At 38.6% G+C, this 15732-nt stretch overlaps 1 protein-coding gene across 18 annotated transcripts in view; it reads right to left on the bottom strand.

Moving 5' to 3' along the window:
- The window catches only part of TRIM2 (tripartite motif containing 2), a 93350-nt gene continuing 77618 nt past the window's right edge, over window positions 1–15732 (bottom strand). For 10 of the 18 annotated variants that reach the window (XM_074589688.1, XM_074589692.1, XM_074589691.1 and 7 more), the window contains 4 exons: window positions 9971–10151; window positions 8218–8288; window positions 5454–5594; window positions 1995–4462 (listed from right to left, as the gene is read on the bottom strand). In XM_074589688.1, the coding sequence (XP_074445789.1) occupies window positions 4310–4462; window positions 5454–5594; window positions 8218–8288; window positions 9971–10151 (546 nt within the window). In that variant the 3' untranslated portion in view covers window positions 1995–4309. Of the gene's footprint in view, window positions 4463–5453; window positions 5595–8217; window positions 8289–9970; window positions 10152–15732 lie in introns of all 18 variants that reach the window. The other 8 variants (XM_074589700.1, XM_074589702.1, XM_074589701.1 and 5 more) reach the window with 2 other exon arrangements.

Genomic DNA, 15732 nt, shown 5'->3' with positions numbered 1-15732 from the left:
TAAGAGAGGAAACAAGCTTTATTTTTATTATTTGAAATTTTTGTGCGTGGTAAAGGTACACATTTGACTCTGGTTTTCCTACATTTCCAAGACAGAGTAATTTTTTTTTTTAATCGTTGGCTAAAGCATCAAGAATACCGTGGCACACAGGAAGCTAAAACTACACACACGCACACACAAACACTTTGATGCACATCTTTCATCCTTGACCTTAAGGAGACAAAGTTTGTATTTAGCCTCACAGGGATTTTAAAAAAAAAAACAACCAACAAAACCCAACAAAACCAACAACAAAAAAAAACCCCAAGGTAGAAGAATATTTCATTATGAGTGTCAGGAGAGTGCAGGGCTTACATGTACACAAAATATACACAACTGACTTACAAAGATGGAATGTACAAAAACTTTTTTAAAAAACCAAGACAGACAGACTCACTCCTAGAACTGGAAAGCTGCAGCGTATCAACCGGTAGAGATTTCTAACAGGGGGTACTGCCATACACTATGCAGCTTAGGGAACATTCCCAAGTCATAAAGCCAAAGCAAAAGTGTCAGGGTTAAGGCCGTGTTGCTCACAAACATCAACTGAAGTGCTGTACATTCATTGGAAATAACACAACCCATTAGGAATCTTCCTACTCCGAAGCACAAATACCTTTTGCGCACTCTCCACAAACAGGCCAAAACAATCGATGTTCATCATGCTTGAAGAAAATTTTCAATATACATCACAATTTCATAACTAGCTGTCACCCACAACCGAAAGTCATTTCCTTATAGCAAACATAACATATTGGGCACTTGTAGTTCTCATTATGGCAACACTAGATCCTTCGTTATAAAAAATATTGTCATAAAATCGAAAGCCCTCTAGTTTTTACAGAACAGAAAAGCATTTACTAATAAATAACTCTCCATCTACTTCAGGCAAATGCTTGCCTAAACCATTTCCCTTTTTCAGCTACATTGCTGCTGGTTTAGCCTATGTAAAAATCCCCTACTGTTTATATTGGATGTATCTGAACAGATCCTTTTACTCTATTCACAAAGCAATGAACATGCAGTTGGCTAGTTTGTCCTAAAATACTCCAAATTACACAAGATCTGATAACCTTTTGAGATTACTTTTGAGTTGAAGATTAGTTAAATGAAGCACATACTTTCACCATTCATGCTGTGCTGCTAGTCAATTAGCATTCCAGGGAAGTCAAGGGAACATTTGGTTATACCTGAAATCTGGCAGCGGAATGCCTATAAAGCCTTTAATAAATGCTAACAACTCAGCAAATCAGATAGTGCAATTTTGATGTTCACTTAATTAGATGAGAAACAGAATTTCTGCTTTGGTTGCTCTTCGTAAGGTTTGTAAGCCAAGCATTTTAGCTAAGTTGGCTTCAGAAGCACACCATAAAAGCAATACGTTTCTCAGTTTCCCGGTGCCAGGCAGATAAGGTCAGACCTCGGAAGGGAATGCCCTACGCCACTGAATTTGAAGTTGTAGTTGGCAGCATTTGCTATCAGAATGCATTCTAAATCAGGGACATTTTTCAGGTGCAATAAGTGCTGCTCTGGTGATAATGTCTGAAAACCCAAAAGACTATTCGATCTTAAGAAAAAATCCACATCACCCCTAATAGCTGTTAGCTGGGAGGTAAGGGGCTTGTGTGCAAAAATGCTGTATTTCATCAGGATGCACTGGGTTGACATAGCTTTTATAAAATCCTGGTAAACAATACTGAGTCAAAGGGACTGAAAATCTTTTGGAGAACAGTGTATACATGGAACAGTGCAGTCTTAAGTATACGTTCTGATATATAGGTTAGGGTTTGATTTCCATGCTTCTCAGCTCCTGGCAACAGAGGATTTGGCAGTGTTTCCTGAGTGGAAACCATGCAAGTTTAGTAAAATGTTATTATAAAAATGCAAATTTGGAACTAGATTTGATTAATATTATCTGTAACTGACAGCGACAGCACGCTTCTCATTTTCTTTTTCAGTTATTATATCAAAGAACCTGTGCAACCTCTTCCCTTTCTTAATAAATACTGTTAAAATGCTACATACCTTTTCTTCATTGATAAATTTGTCATTTTAGGGCACTCCAATGTCAGAAATTCTTTGTTTGCCAGAAGGTTGCTTATAAGGACACTTAGAAAGAAATTACTTGATTATCAGAAAATCTGATCTACAACTTTGTTAAATTTTGATAGGACAGTTTATTGTGTAATGACCAAGATACCATCTTCAGAATTTTAGGACAAACTCAGTTCAAGCAGAGGATATTTTATTCTCTTGGTAATAACAAACTTGAGTTTTAACGTTTCAGAAATGTTACCGCCACCAGTTTCTTAGCTGCATTATATAGTCCAAACCTTAAGCCTTATATTTATTCTAATGAAATAAGGAAACTTATATTTGCATGAGAATTTGTAAATTGGTTCTATGTGCAAAAAATAAACAATGGAAAGAAGAGGAGATATCTTTAAGAAACAGTAGTTAAAAACCAGACAAACTCCACATTTAAGAACCTTGGGGTCTGCATTTTTACAAGTCAAATGCATCTTTACAAAAAAAAACCATTAGTTTTTCTCAAATTCATTGAAACAACTTTAACCTTTTAGAAATAAGACAAATACTTATAACAAGTAATTTGACAAAGATTCCTTTCCATTTTGCAAACACACTTAAAATACTCCCTTGTTCCTAACCAATGCCCTTTTGTTTCAAGGCCCTAAAAATGAGAAAAGAAAGACAGTACTTCCCAGGCTATTGTAGGCATTGGCAGCACGCTCACTAGCTCCTCGAAGGAGGTTTAAGAGTGAGCACCATTCTATCTTTATTAGGCTACAGTAGCAAATCATCCTTTGCCCATTGGATTTAGAAATAAGAATAAAGCCAGTGCTACTTTAAAAAGGACAAGTTCACACTTAAAAAACCCATAAAAACAGAACCAAGTCATATGATTGTAAGCACTTCCAATTAAATTAATACTCAACAAAAAACACAGTAGAGAGATCCGGCAGGAAGAAGGAGGGACATTTTTCAGAGTACTGCCATTGTCAAATGGCATACATACGTTCCAGTTTGCTGAAATAACCTACATTTACTTATTTATTTTTGTGTCAATCAGTCATACATACATACATACATACAAACAAATCGGAACAAATCTCACAGTCCTTATTTTGTCCTCTAACAAAATTCCCTTTGATGAAGGACTTCAGGAATTGGTTCAAATTCATTCTTATTTGTTATGTGTTTTTCTCAGGTAAAAACAAATAGCTTTGGTAACCCTTGGCTTTCCTATACAACCTCTGTTTACCACAGTTCCTTTGGTTGTATAATGTAGGTCCTCCACAGGGGTACCTCTCTGGCTTTCTGTCCTGTGTGATGCTGCATTTTATTTTATTGGTTAATACAATGAGTTGCCTTAAGGAAACATGGCAATGAACGTACAAGAAAGTGTGGCACACGTGAGGTTAATTGAGTTGACGTTGTAATAACCCTGATTCTAATGAACTAGTTTGGTGTCAAAAGGTCTGTCGTTATACAGAAATTCAGCTCTCACTAATGTGTCGCTACAATTAAGTTTTTCCAGAGCTTTAGAAATGTCAGGTCTCTGCAAAGTCCTTCCAGCACATTGAGCAAGAGGAAGAGTGAAGAGCAAGCACATGAAACAATCCTTCATTAATCCCACATGAGTAGGGAATTTGCATTGGTTCTCATAGTGCTAAACGTTGAGCTGTGTTAGATCTGACGGTTAGAGCTAGACGGATTTTGTGAGACTTAACCTTATACTAAAAGGACCTACTTGTTATAGATAGTAAGACTGAAGAATGTTAAAAGTGTAATACCTACCATGATAATGAGATCTAGAAGATTCCCAGGATTGCCTCTGGGTTAAATAATGCATAACAAAGAAAGATACTTCTTCAAATTTGGAAGCTCTGAGCAGGAGCTACCCTTCGCAGTCTTCAAAAAGCTTTGGGGCCTTTTCCCAAATTTTTCTTATTTTTGCCTAATTAATTAATTCCAGTTCTGTAAGTTGCAGTTTGCATTTAATATCACAATGTCTTTATGAATTCAGTTAAAGAGGATTTTGTGTATTAACCCTTACAACAAAAAGTTCAGTGAGAAACCTAAGAGGTGCAAGTCCTATGTAAACAAGGTAAGTTTGGAAATTAACGGAAGTCCACAAGAGACTTCTTCATTATTAAAAATGAACTCAAAGTAGGAGATATCCTGCATTGGATCTCTAGGACCAGTCTTTTCTTAAGGGTGGATGATTATCCAGCTCCAGAGCTCATTGCTACTGTAAGTATCGATAGACCTTAAAGCAGTGATTTCCAGAGTCTGCAACTACAACATGGCCATCTGAAGTAAGGGCCAGGCCTTGGGGACCATAGAGTGGGTCAGCAGAGGTGTTAATGTAGGATAAAAACGATCCACTTCCATCAAAAACCTTTGAGGGAGAAAAAGCACAGAATAAATGTTATGATTAAAAGAGAAAAACAGGGGACACAAGTCTGCTCTCAATTATACCATTATACTTCTAATTTCTGAAATGGTTGACATACACTAGAATAAACAAGGGCACAATCTGATCTGTTGTTCTCACAATATACGAGTTTATATACAAATGTATTTTCTTACTAAAAAGAACTAACTAAAGCTGCCAGGATCTTTGGCAAGAATTAAACACGCAATGAAATAATAATAAAAAGAGCACCTCATCTGTTCCTTGGTCTAAAAATAGCCAACTACATAAGGAACTCAACCAACACCTTGTTTTCCTAACAAATATTACTGCTGTGGCTAACATGACTCTTATGTTCCCACACAGAGAAAACCAGGAATTTGTTTACACTGTTGACAGTGGTTCCTGAGAACAACTCATAAGCAGTTCCCTCATTTTTATATTCAGTGCAAATGATACATTTAGTTATTAGATGTTCTTTGGCAAATAAGAAGACTTTATGATTAGCACTTGTTAAGATAAAAAGAGTGCAACTCTCATAACTTAGAAGCAGAATATTTTCTCAACATTTAAAAGAGATGATAAAAATCTGCTGCGTTTGCCTTCGGGGTCTATACAGATCATTTGCTTTTTCATATTTTCCACTGTATTTCCAATCTTTTGTTATGGTGATTATAAATTACTATCATCTCAGTAATGCTTGCAAGTGTCCTAAGTCATCAAATAGCTTTTGGGGAACTATTTGGAGACAAAAGCCTTGGTCGCAGTAACCATCGGAATTGGAAAGTCCAATGATCTGACACCACCAGTTCTAAAAGTGGACAGATCAGCAATGAAGCATATAAAAAACTGTGTTAGAAACCACATCACTTCTAATGCTCTCCTGTTTCTTGGAAAGTCTGAAGATTTCAGTGGCCAGAGTTATCAATCCATTAGCTTTCCTAGTCAAGCACCTTTGAAATACAGAAATTTCTACCTGTATTCGGCTGTTTCCCCAATCTGCTACGATAATATTTCCATTAGAATCTACAGCTACTCCAGTTGGTGCATTAAATTGTCCATTTCCTTCTCCATTTGATCCAAACTTCAGTATGAATTCTCCCTCCTGGTTAAATACCTGTATGGGTTAAAACAAAAACCTGAATATGGCATCATATCAGATATTAGCAATCTACTACTACCAGTTCGCCTGTTAACAACACTGGCAACTGCAGAGTTCCTAGGAACACCACACACACACTGAAGATGGCAGAAAAGGTGCCCATCTCTCCCTCTAGCTCCGTTACTCCATACAGTATTTCCCTTCTCACTTAAGAACTTATTCATCTCAGACATACAGGTGGAGGGCCCCAGGAACCCTCCTGCAGCTTGTGCATCTTGAATGAAGAAGTGCTGAGTGCAGGTACAGCACTGGGAGTCAGTGCTACAGAAACACAACTGAGCAGATGCACTCTTCTCTGACTAGCATAATCTATGGAATCATGGCAGGCAGATCTCTATATAGACAGTTCAGCAACTGAATTCTCTGGGATGGTAACAGGTTTAGACAGCAGAAAGATGGAAACGATCAATGACTATTCTGTCAGTGACCTGGATGCTCCCATGGGACCAAGTGAGGTACAGGATGTGTCATTTACATAGTGCCACAGCCATCTCTATTTATTTTGGTCCATCTCGGACTCAGGCCCAGCCATGCCCCAAGGTCCAACAGCATTCTTAGAGACCCGCTGTGGCTTGCACAAGAAAATGCAAAGACCTGACAAGTGTCAAGTGCACACTGAAGCGCTAAGAGGGTGGAAGATGTGAGGAAATCATACTATTCTTAAACACCCACAGTGGACAGAGAAAAAGCACTGGGGGAAGGAAAGTAATGAAGTACCAGGTTGGTGCCTCAGATGATGAAAGTAAGTAGAAAAAAAGTCAACTAATAAAAAAAAACCAACCATAGGCAAAGATGTATTGCTCCCTCCCTGGGTTGAAACGGACATGGTGAGTGACCAAATGAGAGAAAAGCCTACACTGAGTAGGATTTTCCATAGAAGATGCCTGAAAGAAGGAACACGCTTGAAGGGTAATGGGAGAGGGAGGATAATGCTGCTGAGTGAGGATGTTTAATTCAAGACACTGGTGGCAGGAACAGGCGTTGGCACCCATAAAAGTGAAATCTATTTATTTATTTATTTATTTTTAAATGTGTTTATTATTTAAAACAAAATTTACTCTCTCCTCTTTCCCCAGCATCACCCAAATTATAAATTACTCTCAAAAGTGTCAACAATTATCTGTACCAATTTAGAGAACACTAGAAAAATAAGAAGCTTTTCCAGTTAGTACCGAACTGTAACAAGTAACATTTTTATCCCATTGAGTCACACCAGAGACAGACGGGAACGCTCTGTTCTCATTAGGAATGCAATAATTATAAATTCACTAAGATGCCACACTTCTTACATCTCTTCATTTGCTTTTTTTCCATTTTAGTTTGCCCTTGTTTTTAACTCTCTCCAGGCATTCCTGTTACCACGGCAAGCCCTGCTGGTGGAAGGGTAATTTATGGAGTCATAGGCCTCCTGCTGCTAAACCACGTAAACAAGCTGCTTTAGGGCTCCTGCAGCAGTCTTGGTTTCTTTGTTGTAATCCAAACCACATGAGTTGCAACTTCCTCTCTAATTCCAAAAGGGTACAAGAGCAAGATCACTATTCAAAAGCTAGATGATTCAGCACTGCTCAGGACATGAAGGTGTCTATGCTCCGACAGTGATTTCCTATTTCAGGTGAACATACAGGATTTATCGTTTCAGGTATGAACACTGAAGAACTGGACTGAGGGTTCATCTTTGTGTTCAATCAGACCAGGCAGCCATTAGGTGAAATCCCAGGGATTTCACCGGTGCGTGGGACTGGCGCATGTGGCCTGAGAACCTGGGTAGGACAGCGTTCTGCTGCCCGTGTCCTCCTCCTCCTGCTGCTGCTGCATGTTGAGGGAGGGGAAAAGAGTGCAGGAAGTGACTGAAAGGGAATGTCACGGCCTGAAAACAAACACGCACAGGTAAGTAATTTCTGAAATGGTCTGTAGCTCCTTTATATACATTTTCCACCACATGACATCTCAACATGTATCCTTGTTTTGGTTTATAATTGGGACAAATATACCACCCTATCTTACCATGACTGTTTAACACGTCATGAGTTAGGACTTCCCATGGGTGTAAGGACTAGTGGCCAGTTCTGTCCAGTGCAGGAGGTACTGGATGAAAACTGATGGTCTTTGTTACACAGTTCTTAAGAGTATAGGGTTGTAAACAGATCCAGTAATCTTAAAGTTTATAGCTATGGAATTAAAGATTGTCAGGTATCTTTGTTATAATTTTATTGAACTAGAAACGTGAGAAGCTTTTACTGGGAAATTCAGGAGCAGTTACCAGACTTAAAATAGGAAAGAACATAGGGTAAATAACAGGTTTGGGAGAGCACTAATAAAAACAACTAAGCTGACATTATTTATCTCAGGTACAACTTCTGTTTAAGCAATTGAATTAGAGAACATTATAGTGGCACCAAAGGCAATGGATTGTATCTCCATTAAGCAATGTGCTGCGTGCAAAGGTCTCTGTGCAGTCCTTAAATCAGACCTCATACATATAGAGTGTGATCCCTTTGTTTTCAACAATACTTTATTTTCCCCAAGAAAGTACCATGATAAAATAAAAAGCATTCCAAGTTGCCATTAATGACAGTACCTTGACAGAATGGTTATGAAAATCTGTAATGATAATTTCATTGTTGCTGTTTACAGCTGCAAAATGAGGACCTGCAATGCAAAGAAAGAAAAAAATAAAAATAATAATACCACTAAAACAAAAAGTTTGCATAAATAAAAAAATATATTCAGATATTCAGCCTGCCAGAATATTCTATTTGGCTTCTGAGCAGTAATAGTGAAATTGTGAATACCAATTTCAAATTAAGAGTAATTTCATTTCATGTTTTAAAAAGGTCATCATGTCTTTCTGTAAACATAAATAGTTTCTTTTTCAACTAGTTGTCAGCTAGTGTTATCAGTAAGCATTGTTCATTCCTTCCTCTCTCATATACAGATGACGATGTAGATATTTATGTGCTTATTAACATGACAAAACATGTAGTGCTTAGGCATAAAGTTGTGTATACACTGGAAATAGTTCTCAAAAATGTTCATGTAAAGTCTCAATTGAAATCTACTATGCTTTCTGTGCTCGCTTCTCACAACCATTTGAGCAAATGACGTTTAAGATAAAAGTCACTTCAAAGGACACTGTCAGGGAAAAAAGTGCATTTTTTGCTTTACTTTGTGAATTGAACTACGTGCACAAACCAGAATAAAAAACAAACCGTAGCTTGAAAACAGGCAAGTACCTGAATCAAAATACTTGGTGCTATTTTGAGTTACTAAACAGATCAGAACTCGGTTTCGATTTTCACAGTAAATCAGTGTAAACTATAAAAAGGGTGAAAACCTTTACATGGAAAACATTTAAGTAACAAAAATTCACCTGTTTTATGTAGCCCACCACCAAGAAAAGGTGATACGTTTCTCAAATGCACTGTTACAGAGCTTTTGCACACTTATTTTCAGGAGGTATTCTTACAAATTGTAACATGAAAGAAACTGGACATACCCAGAAAATTTTGGTGATGCTTAGCTGTGTTAGAACCAAAACTCTCATAAATTATATATATATGGCACTTGTGCCATAAGACATTGCAAGAGATCTCAAGTACGATAAAAGCAGTTATACCATTGATGCTATTTCTCGTGCTGTGAACCAGTCAGAACATCAGACCAATCTATAACTACTTATTCAGAGTGACCCAACACCTGTAAAATGACCTGCAGATGTAATTTGGCATCGTCATTTCAAATTTTGAAAGGACAGCTACTCACTCAAAATATGTCAGTTGTTTTGGGTTTTTTTTTAAACTTAATTGCATGTTCTAATTGAAAGACACCATGTGCAAGCAGTCAGTTGAATATAAGTGGTAATTTCCCCAAACTGGCATTTTCCGTTTGTATAACTGTGTCTTCCTGATCTCGATCTTAACGCTATCCCATTACACTCATCTTCTAATGGGAATATACCACTTAGGGCATTGGTTAACGTGTATCTGATCATTGGAAACATAAAGCACAGTGTTTGAGTTGATTATCATGAACAGCTGAGTGTAGGCATTACAAAGCATTTATAAAATGCTAGTTAAGGCCAGTCTTTCTTGGGTCACTGATCTGAAATGCTTCCAGGCACAGAGAGGTAGATAAAACAATCTGGTTACAGCTACATTTGCAGAACAGATGTTGCAGTCTTCCTGACCAATTAAACAAATGGTGAAGTGAATAATAGCTCTATGTTAGTAGAGTTTCCCCAGGACAAACGAGTAGGATATAGCGTCTTCAACATGCTCAAACATCATGCAAATGTGAGCAGAAGAGGCAAGAAAAGGGGATTTACATATTACCATCAAGTGTACCTGCAAACTGCTTGTCACCATTTCCTCGACTACCGAACCTGGTGACTATTTTCCCATTTGGCTGGAAGATGAAGACGCAGCATGCTTTATTGTCCACTACAATGATGTGTCCATTACGATCCACAGAAACACCTTTAGGGCCCATGAGCTTTCCAGACCCGATTTTGGCCTAAAAGGGAAAACACAAAACAGGAAAATATGTTGGCATGATAGACATTAGTATAGTTCAAAGATTGCATTACAAGCACACAGCAGGACAGAGAGACATTTTTGCCATCAAAAGTTTCCCAGAGGGAAGTGATTGTTTTTATCAGCTCTTATTGTGCATGTCATAATTCTTTCTTCAACTGAAAATAAAGACTACTTTCTGTATATCCTTTGTAGAGTGGAAAATCTGGCACCTCAGTAACAAATATACAACTCATGAGAAACACAATCATCAGATTTGTATGTCCTGATAAACTATCGCATCTGTCAGAAACCATCACAAATAGCTGTATAGCCAGAACTAGTGTCCCAGCAGGACAGGCAGACAGGGATAAAGGACTTCTGCCTCCTATTGCATACTATTGCTGAGCCCAACAACCGCCTGGTTATGGACAGGGAAACATGCCTTTAGCACTGCCTACTGAGTGCCTGAGCAGTCAGAGCTCACTCTTGGAGCATCAGAGCTGAGGGGGATGTAGGCTATGATGTCCTGTGAGACACCACGCAGCTTCTGAGTGCTCTTGGAAAGAATTTGAGCAGAGCTAAAGCTCAAGCCAACCTCTATATCTTCCACCAGATCCACATGAGGTTGCTTCACTTGCTGCTTAGACAGTCCTTTGCTGAAACCCGCAAAGGAGATAGGATCGTGCCCCGAAACAGCGAATACAGTAGTATTTAAAACACTAAACAAATAAAAGCTTGCTCCTGTCTTATGTAAATAAAATTATTTCCATAATTTTAAAAAGGCCTTGTGACTACTAAAAACATCTGCGAGCATGATCGGCAACAGGAGGGGAACTGTATACAATATTCCATATTGTATCGATGGAAAAACCTTCAGTGGAGATGAGGTGGAACTCACACAGTGTGAATTATTTGGAAAGGCTAGAGAGCTGTCAAATCAGAAAACATTAGAACCATTCTTTAGTCGGATCAAAAAGAAAGGGATCTAAGAAGCAGATCTAAGCAACAGCATCCCATCCAGCCCAGAGCAAGCAGAAATTCAGGCAAAGCCTTCAAAGAAACCCATAAGCTACTTGGTCACATACCTAGAAAGATTCTAGGATCACCTTGTAACCCATTTCAAATTTTTCACCGTCCTGCTCTTTTTTCCAGGCAGAGATTCTAGAAACTGGTTTAATCTACATAAAATCAGTTGAGTTTTGACCTTTCATTTTAAAAAGGTTATAAAAATACCACCTAATTGTTTGGGGGTTTTGCTGTTGGTATGCAGCAACGTGCTTTCTGGGTTTGGTTGGTTTTTTAAAAAATGATGGACAGATTTGGAAGCAGTTGGTTCCAAAAGTCGGGTCTCCTGCCAGCCTCTTTACTGCGCTGGACACGCAATCCACCCAACAGACTGTGTTGAAATTAAACAACCCAGAACTTTCAGATCCTGTAGTAATTTGTGCGAGACACATCCTACAAACTGAGGTCTATCTCTGAGGTGGAGAACATAATTTCCTGTTCCAAACGGAATTTAAATGAAACAGATACTAAGATATTCGTCATCTTTATGAAACGAGCATTTTTCACCTCGTTGCCTTTGCAGGGTGGGACAGATCACCGCCTAGAACAAGCAATGCTTCTGACTTCTCTGCCCCTCTCCCCTCCCTCCTGCAAGTGGTGAGGAGTAGCTGAAGCTCTGTTAGCCTGTGACTAACTCTGTGACTAACTATCAAGGTGGGACAGATTACAGGGCATGGAGATGATCCATTACCTAACTCATTTCTCTTAATTCCCCAGTGTTTTCAAAGCAAACAACCATGTTAGTATCTGAAGGAGCCCAACTATCCTTAGTAAGCTCCATGCTCGTATTCCACAGCACATTCCCATGGGTGGGGTTGCAGGTAAAAATAGGAGCCATCCCAAAAGAAAGCCATCTAGGTTCCCTGAGGCTGTCTGGTACAAAGTCACCAGCATTACTACACAACCGCTTTCAGTTCAAATAAAGAAAACTCCAGGGAGTAAATCTTGCAGCTTCAAGACTATGTTTAGCTAACATGCAATGATCATGTGTCTGTTTTATGTTCAAGTACATTTGCTGTTTGAAATTGCTAAATATTTAGTCAAAAAACCAGCTAATTAAATCATGCTAAAATATCCCCAGGGAAAACTACTAAAAATGACTTTGTGTTCACCAGGGAAAAGATAGGAGCGTACAAAATGTATTCAGGTTTGCATAACGACAAAACAGGAAAAACATAAACCAAACGCAAATCAGTAGAAGTATTTCCTTTGGGGTGATTAAATCATATTCCCTTCTTTCCTCTGGGATGCCCGTGTGTTTGTCTGCTTGTGCATTGCACCACCTCCTTACCATCTTTCCAGGATTCCTACGGAAAAATGACTCAGATTCATGAGTACAGTGTCTTCCTGCCCATATAAATATGTACAAAAAAAATCAGGAATAAATCACATACTATACTAATGGGCACTCAGTGCTGAGAAGAGTAATAAAAATCACTATTCTTGGGCCAGGGTTTAAAATATAATTTGCAGGCAGCAATAAATTATGCCCAGCTAGAGTTTGCAGTGCTTTTTAGTTAAAATCTCTGTTTCCACTTTAGATCAGAATATGCTGATGACACATTACTGAGTCCGGCTGAACATGTGCTGTGTATATTTTTATTTTGGAAGGTTTCTTGGAATTATAGGTTTGATTATTTAGAACAGAACATTATGAAACCCAGTCACTCCTGTTAAGTGTATGAATGGAAGTATTTTCAGATTTTTCTGCCATTAGAAATGAATAAAGTATAATGAATCATCTGAAACCTTAATACAAATAATGTGTTTAATTGAATTCAGTCAAGGACATTATGTCCCTTATTTTACAGGCTCGTATGAATTTAGACTGGTTTTCAAATATGTGTTTATAAAGTCACCCTACCCGGGTGGAAAATATTCTGCTGTGGGATATGTTTAACTCTAAGTTTAACTCTACCAATCTTGTCGCTGTCTGAAAGGTTCACAATTATCAGGAATTAATTTACAGACTTTCACCATACCTTCTTTTTCTGTTTGAGAACTTCCCCAATATGGAGACACGGCTTTGCCACACATTTCAATGTCACACAATAAATGGATTTATCATTCATGTCACTGTCTTAATTCAATTGTGACCACTTAACCACACTTCACAGAACTATTCCTATCTGAACATGTGACCAGCTTCAAGCAGCTTCCTTCTTAATTATTCTAACAAGACACAAAAAAAAAAAAAGTCTGACAGATAAAATGTTTCCTTCCATCTTTTCCCACTCATCTAAACTTGATCTTGACTTGCAGCCCTGTTTGGCGGATCACAAGCTATCTTAGATACAGCCCCTCAAGACTAGAAAGTAGTTCTCTCCTCAGAGGAACCAAGAATCATTCTCTTGGCTCTGTTCTCCAGTTCCATCACTAGGTTTGAACACTACCACTGGCGCTGAAGCTGATACTGCTGCTTTGGCAGGCATTTTCTCCTTAGCCTAGGAGTATGTCTTCTCTAACAGTTTTCTTAAGCAATTTCAGAGTAACTTACAGAGGAAGCCAGCACTGTTATCTGCCTTGTACAGATGAGGAAAACAAAGCACTGGGAAGTGAAATGGAAGATCATTAGTCACCTGTGAGACTCGAGGCATAGCCAGAAACAGAAGCCCCGGTTCCTAAGACCCTGTCTGAGGCTTTAAGGTTCACAGGATAATACAACCTTTCATTTTAAGAGACTCGTGTTCTGGTATAACCTTAGATTAGGGTTTGTCCACCTCTGCATTATGCAAGTTTTACAGCCTTAGGAGAACGGAGCTCTGTCCCTGTTGCTACCAGCGACTGAGGAAGGTGACACTTTTCTGCCTGGCAGTGGAGGTTGCTGGGGTGAGTCAGCCCAGTGCTGTAATCGGGGAGATGCTTGGGCCTGGCTCCAGAGGAAATTTGCCTTCTGGCTCACATGACTATTAAAACACCACTAAGGAAGAGTAAATGTAAGTAAATACAGAAAGAAGGGGACAACACCAAAAAAAGTTAGATTACAGACCCCCAATAACGCTGAGGTAACAACTAGCAGACCACCTGCATCAGAGATCATGTACAATGACTTGCAGGCACAGTCATTTGAAGGGAAACACCATTATCCCTTTATCTATCTCTCTGTGTATCTTAGCCTTCTTATTTTACTCCTATTAAAGGGATCAGAGTTGCTATGAAAATAAGAGGTCTGCTTTTGTCAGAGCTTCTTATTTGTGAAAGACAAAGCCCCTCTAAGAATTACCATTGCCAGCACACAAAAAATTACAAGGCTTTGCCCAGATTCCCACAGGCTAGATCTGTCATATCCATGACCCGTGCTTCAACTGTACGACTGTGCCTGCCCTCCATATATAAAATGCTTCTACAAACATTTGTATATTTTTCTCTCATAAATATAGCCTGTTGCATTCAACCTAAAAATAGGATTTTATATCTTTGATGTTTCATCTCTCATTTTATCAGTCTACTCCCAAGAACTATAAAGTCCGATGCATTAACTTGTATTAACCACACAAACATTGCCAATTTTACATATCTCTTGCAATCCAACAAAATCATTGACTAAAACCAAAGCTAGGCTCTATGTCAGAGGAACTACCTTAGTAATTAATTTTTTTTAATACCTTTCTCTCTGCTGGTAGTGTACAGCACATAGGGTCCTGGCTCCTGCAGAGCTGTGGCTTTTACCTCCAGAGCTGGCACCATCCGAAGTGCTGGATTTACAGCACGTCTTGAGAAGGAAGAAAAACGAGCCCGCCCATGCTCTGTGTCCAGATCATGCCAGTTCACATTAAAGATGTTAATAATTATTTAAAACACACTTAGGTTACTCAGAGTATTTGGATTCTTAACTAAATTACATCTTTCCTTGGTTTTGTTCCGCTGTCTTCGTTTCATTCAAGGACTTCAGCCAAAACCCAGGTTTTCCTGTGTAACTGTACATTTTCAAAACTACTTGACAAGGAAAATCACATACTCTCTGTAAATGCAAGTAATTTAGATTATTTAACACTTGCATTGCACATGAGTATTGTTTTATTTTAGCTTCGAGTCTACACAGGACCTGGATACTCTTAAAAACATCCACGTATCTGTTTCCCAGATGGAGGTCACTGAGGACTACGCAAGCACAAGAGCCTATTTGCTATAGCATCATCTCTTTGCAAAGGCTACTTCAAGAAAGGCCATTTCTTGGTATACATGTGAGCAGCTCAGGACCTGAGCTTTTTGGTCAATAGGCTGCCAGAAAATTAGCCAAACAGGAAATTTCTCTCCATACATGAATTATACATTTGATTTGCTGACACACATGGAATAAGTAGATTAAGTCATCATCAGTCTGCTACCTTATTTTTCTCCTCCCTATGTCACTGAAGAGCCCCATGTCCTCCTCATCATTTTTTATGTCTGTGTGTATATACATATATGCACACACCTTTCTGTATAATCAGAATACTAATGATATGAAGGTTGTTGAGCTAGTCCAACGAGACTTGATTACATTAGCTATCCTTGACTATATGGAAAGCCAT

Source organism: Larus michahellis, chromosome 5 (genome assembly GCF_964199755.1).
Source record: "Larus michahellis chromosome 5, bLarMic1.1, whole genome shotgun sequence".
NCBI lineage: Eukaryota > Metazoa > Chordata > Aves > Charadriiformes > Laridae > Larus > Larus michahellis.
Note: the sequence above shows the minus strand (reverse complement) of the source record. Positions and strands in the feature narration are given on the sequence as shown.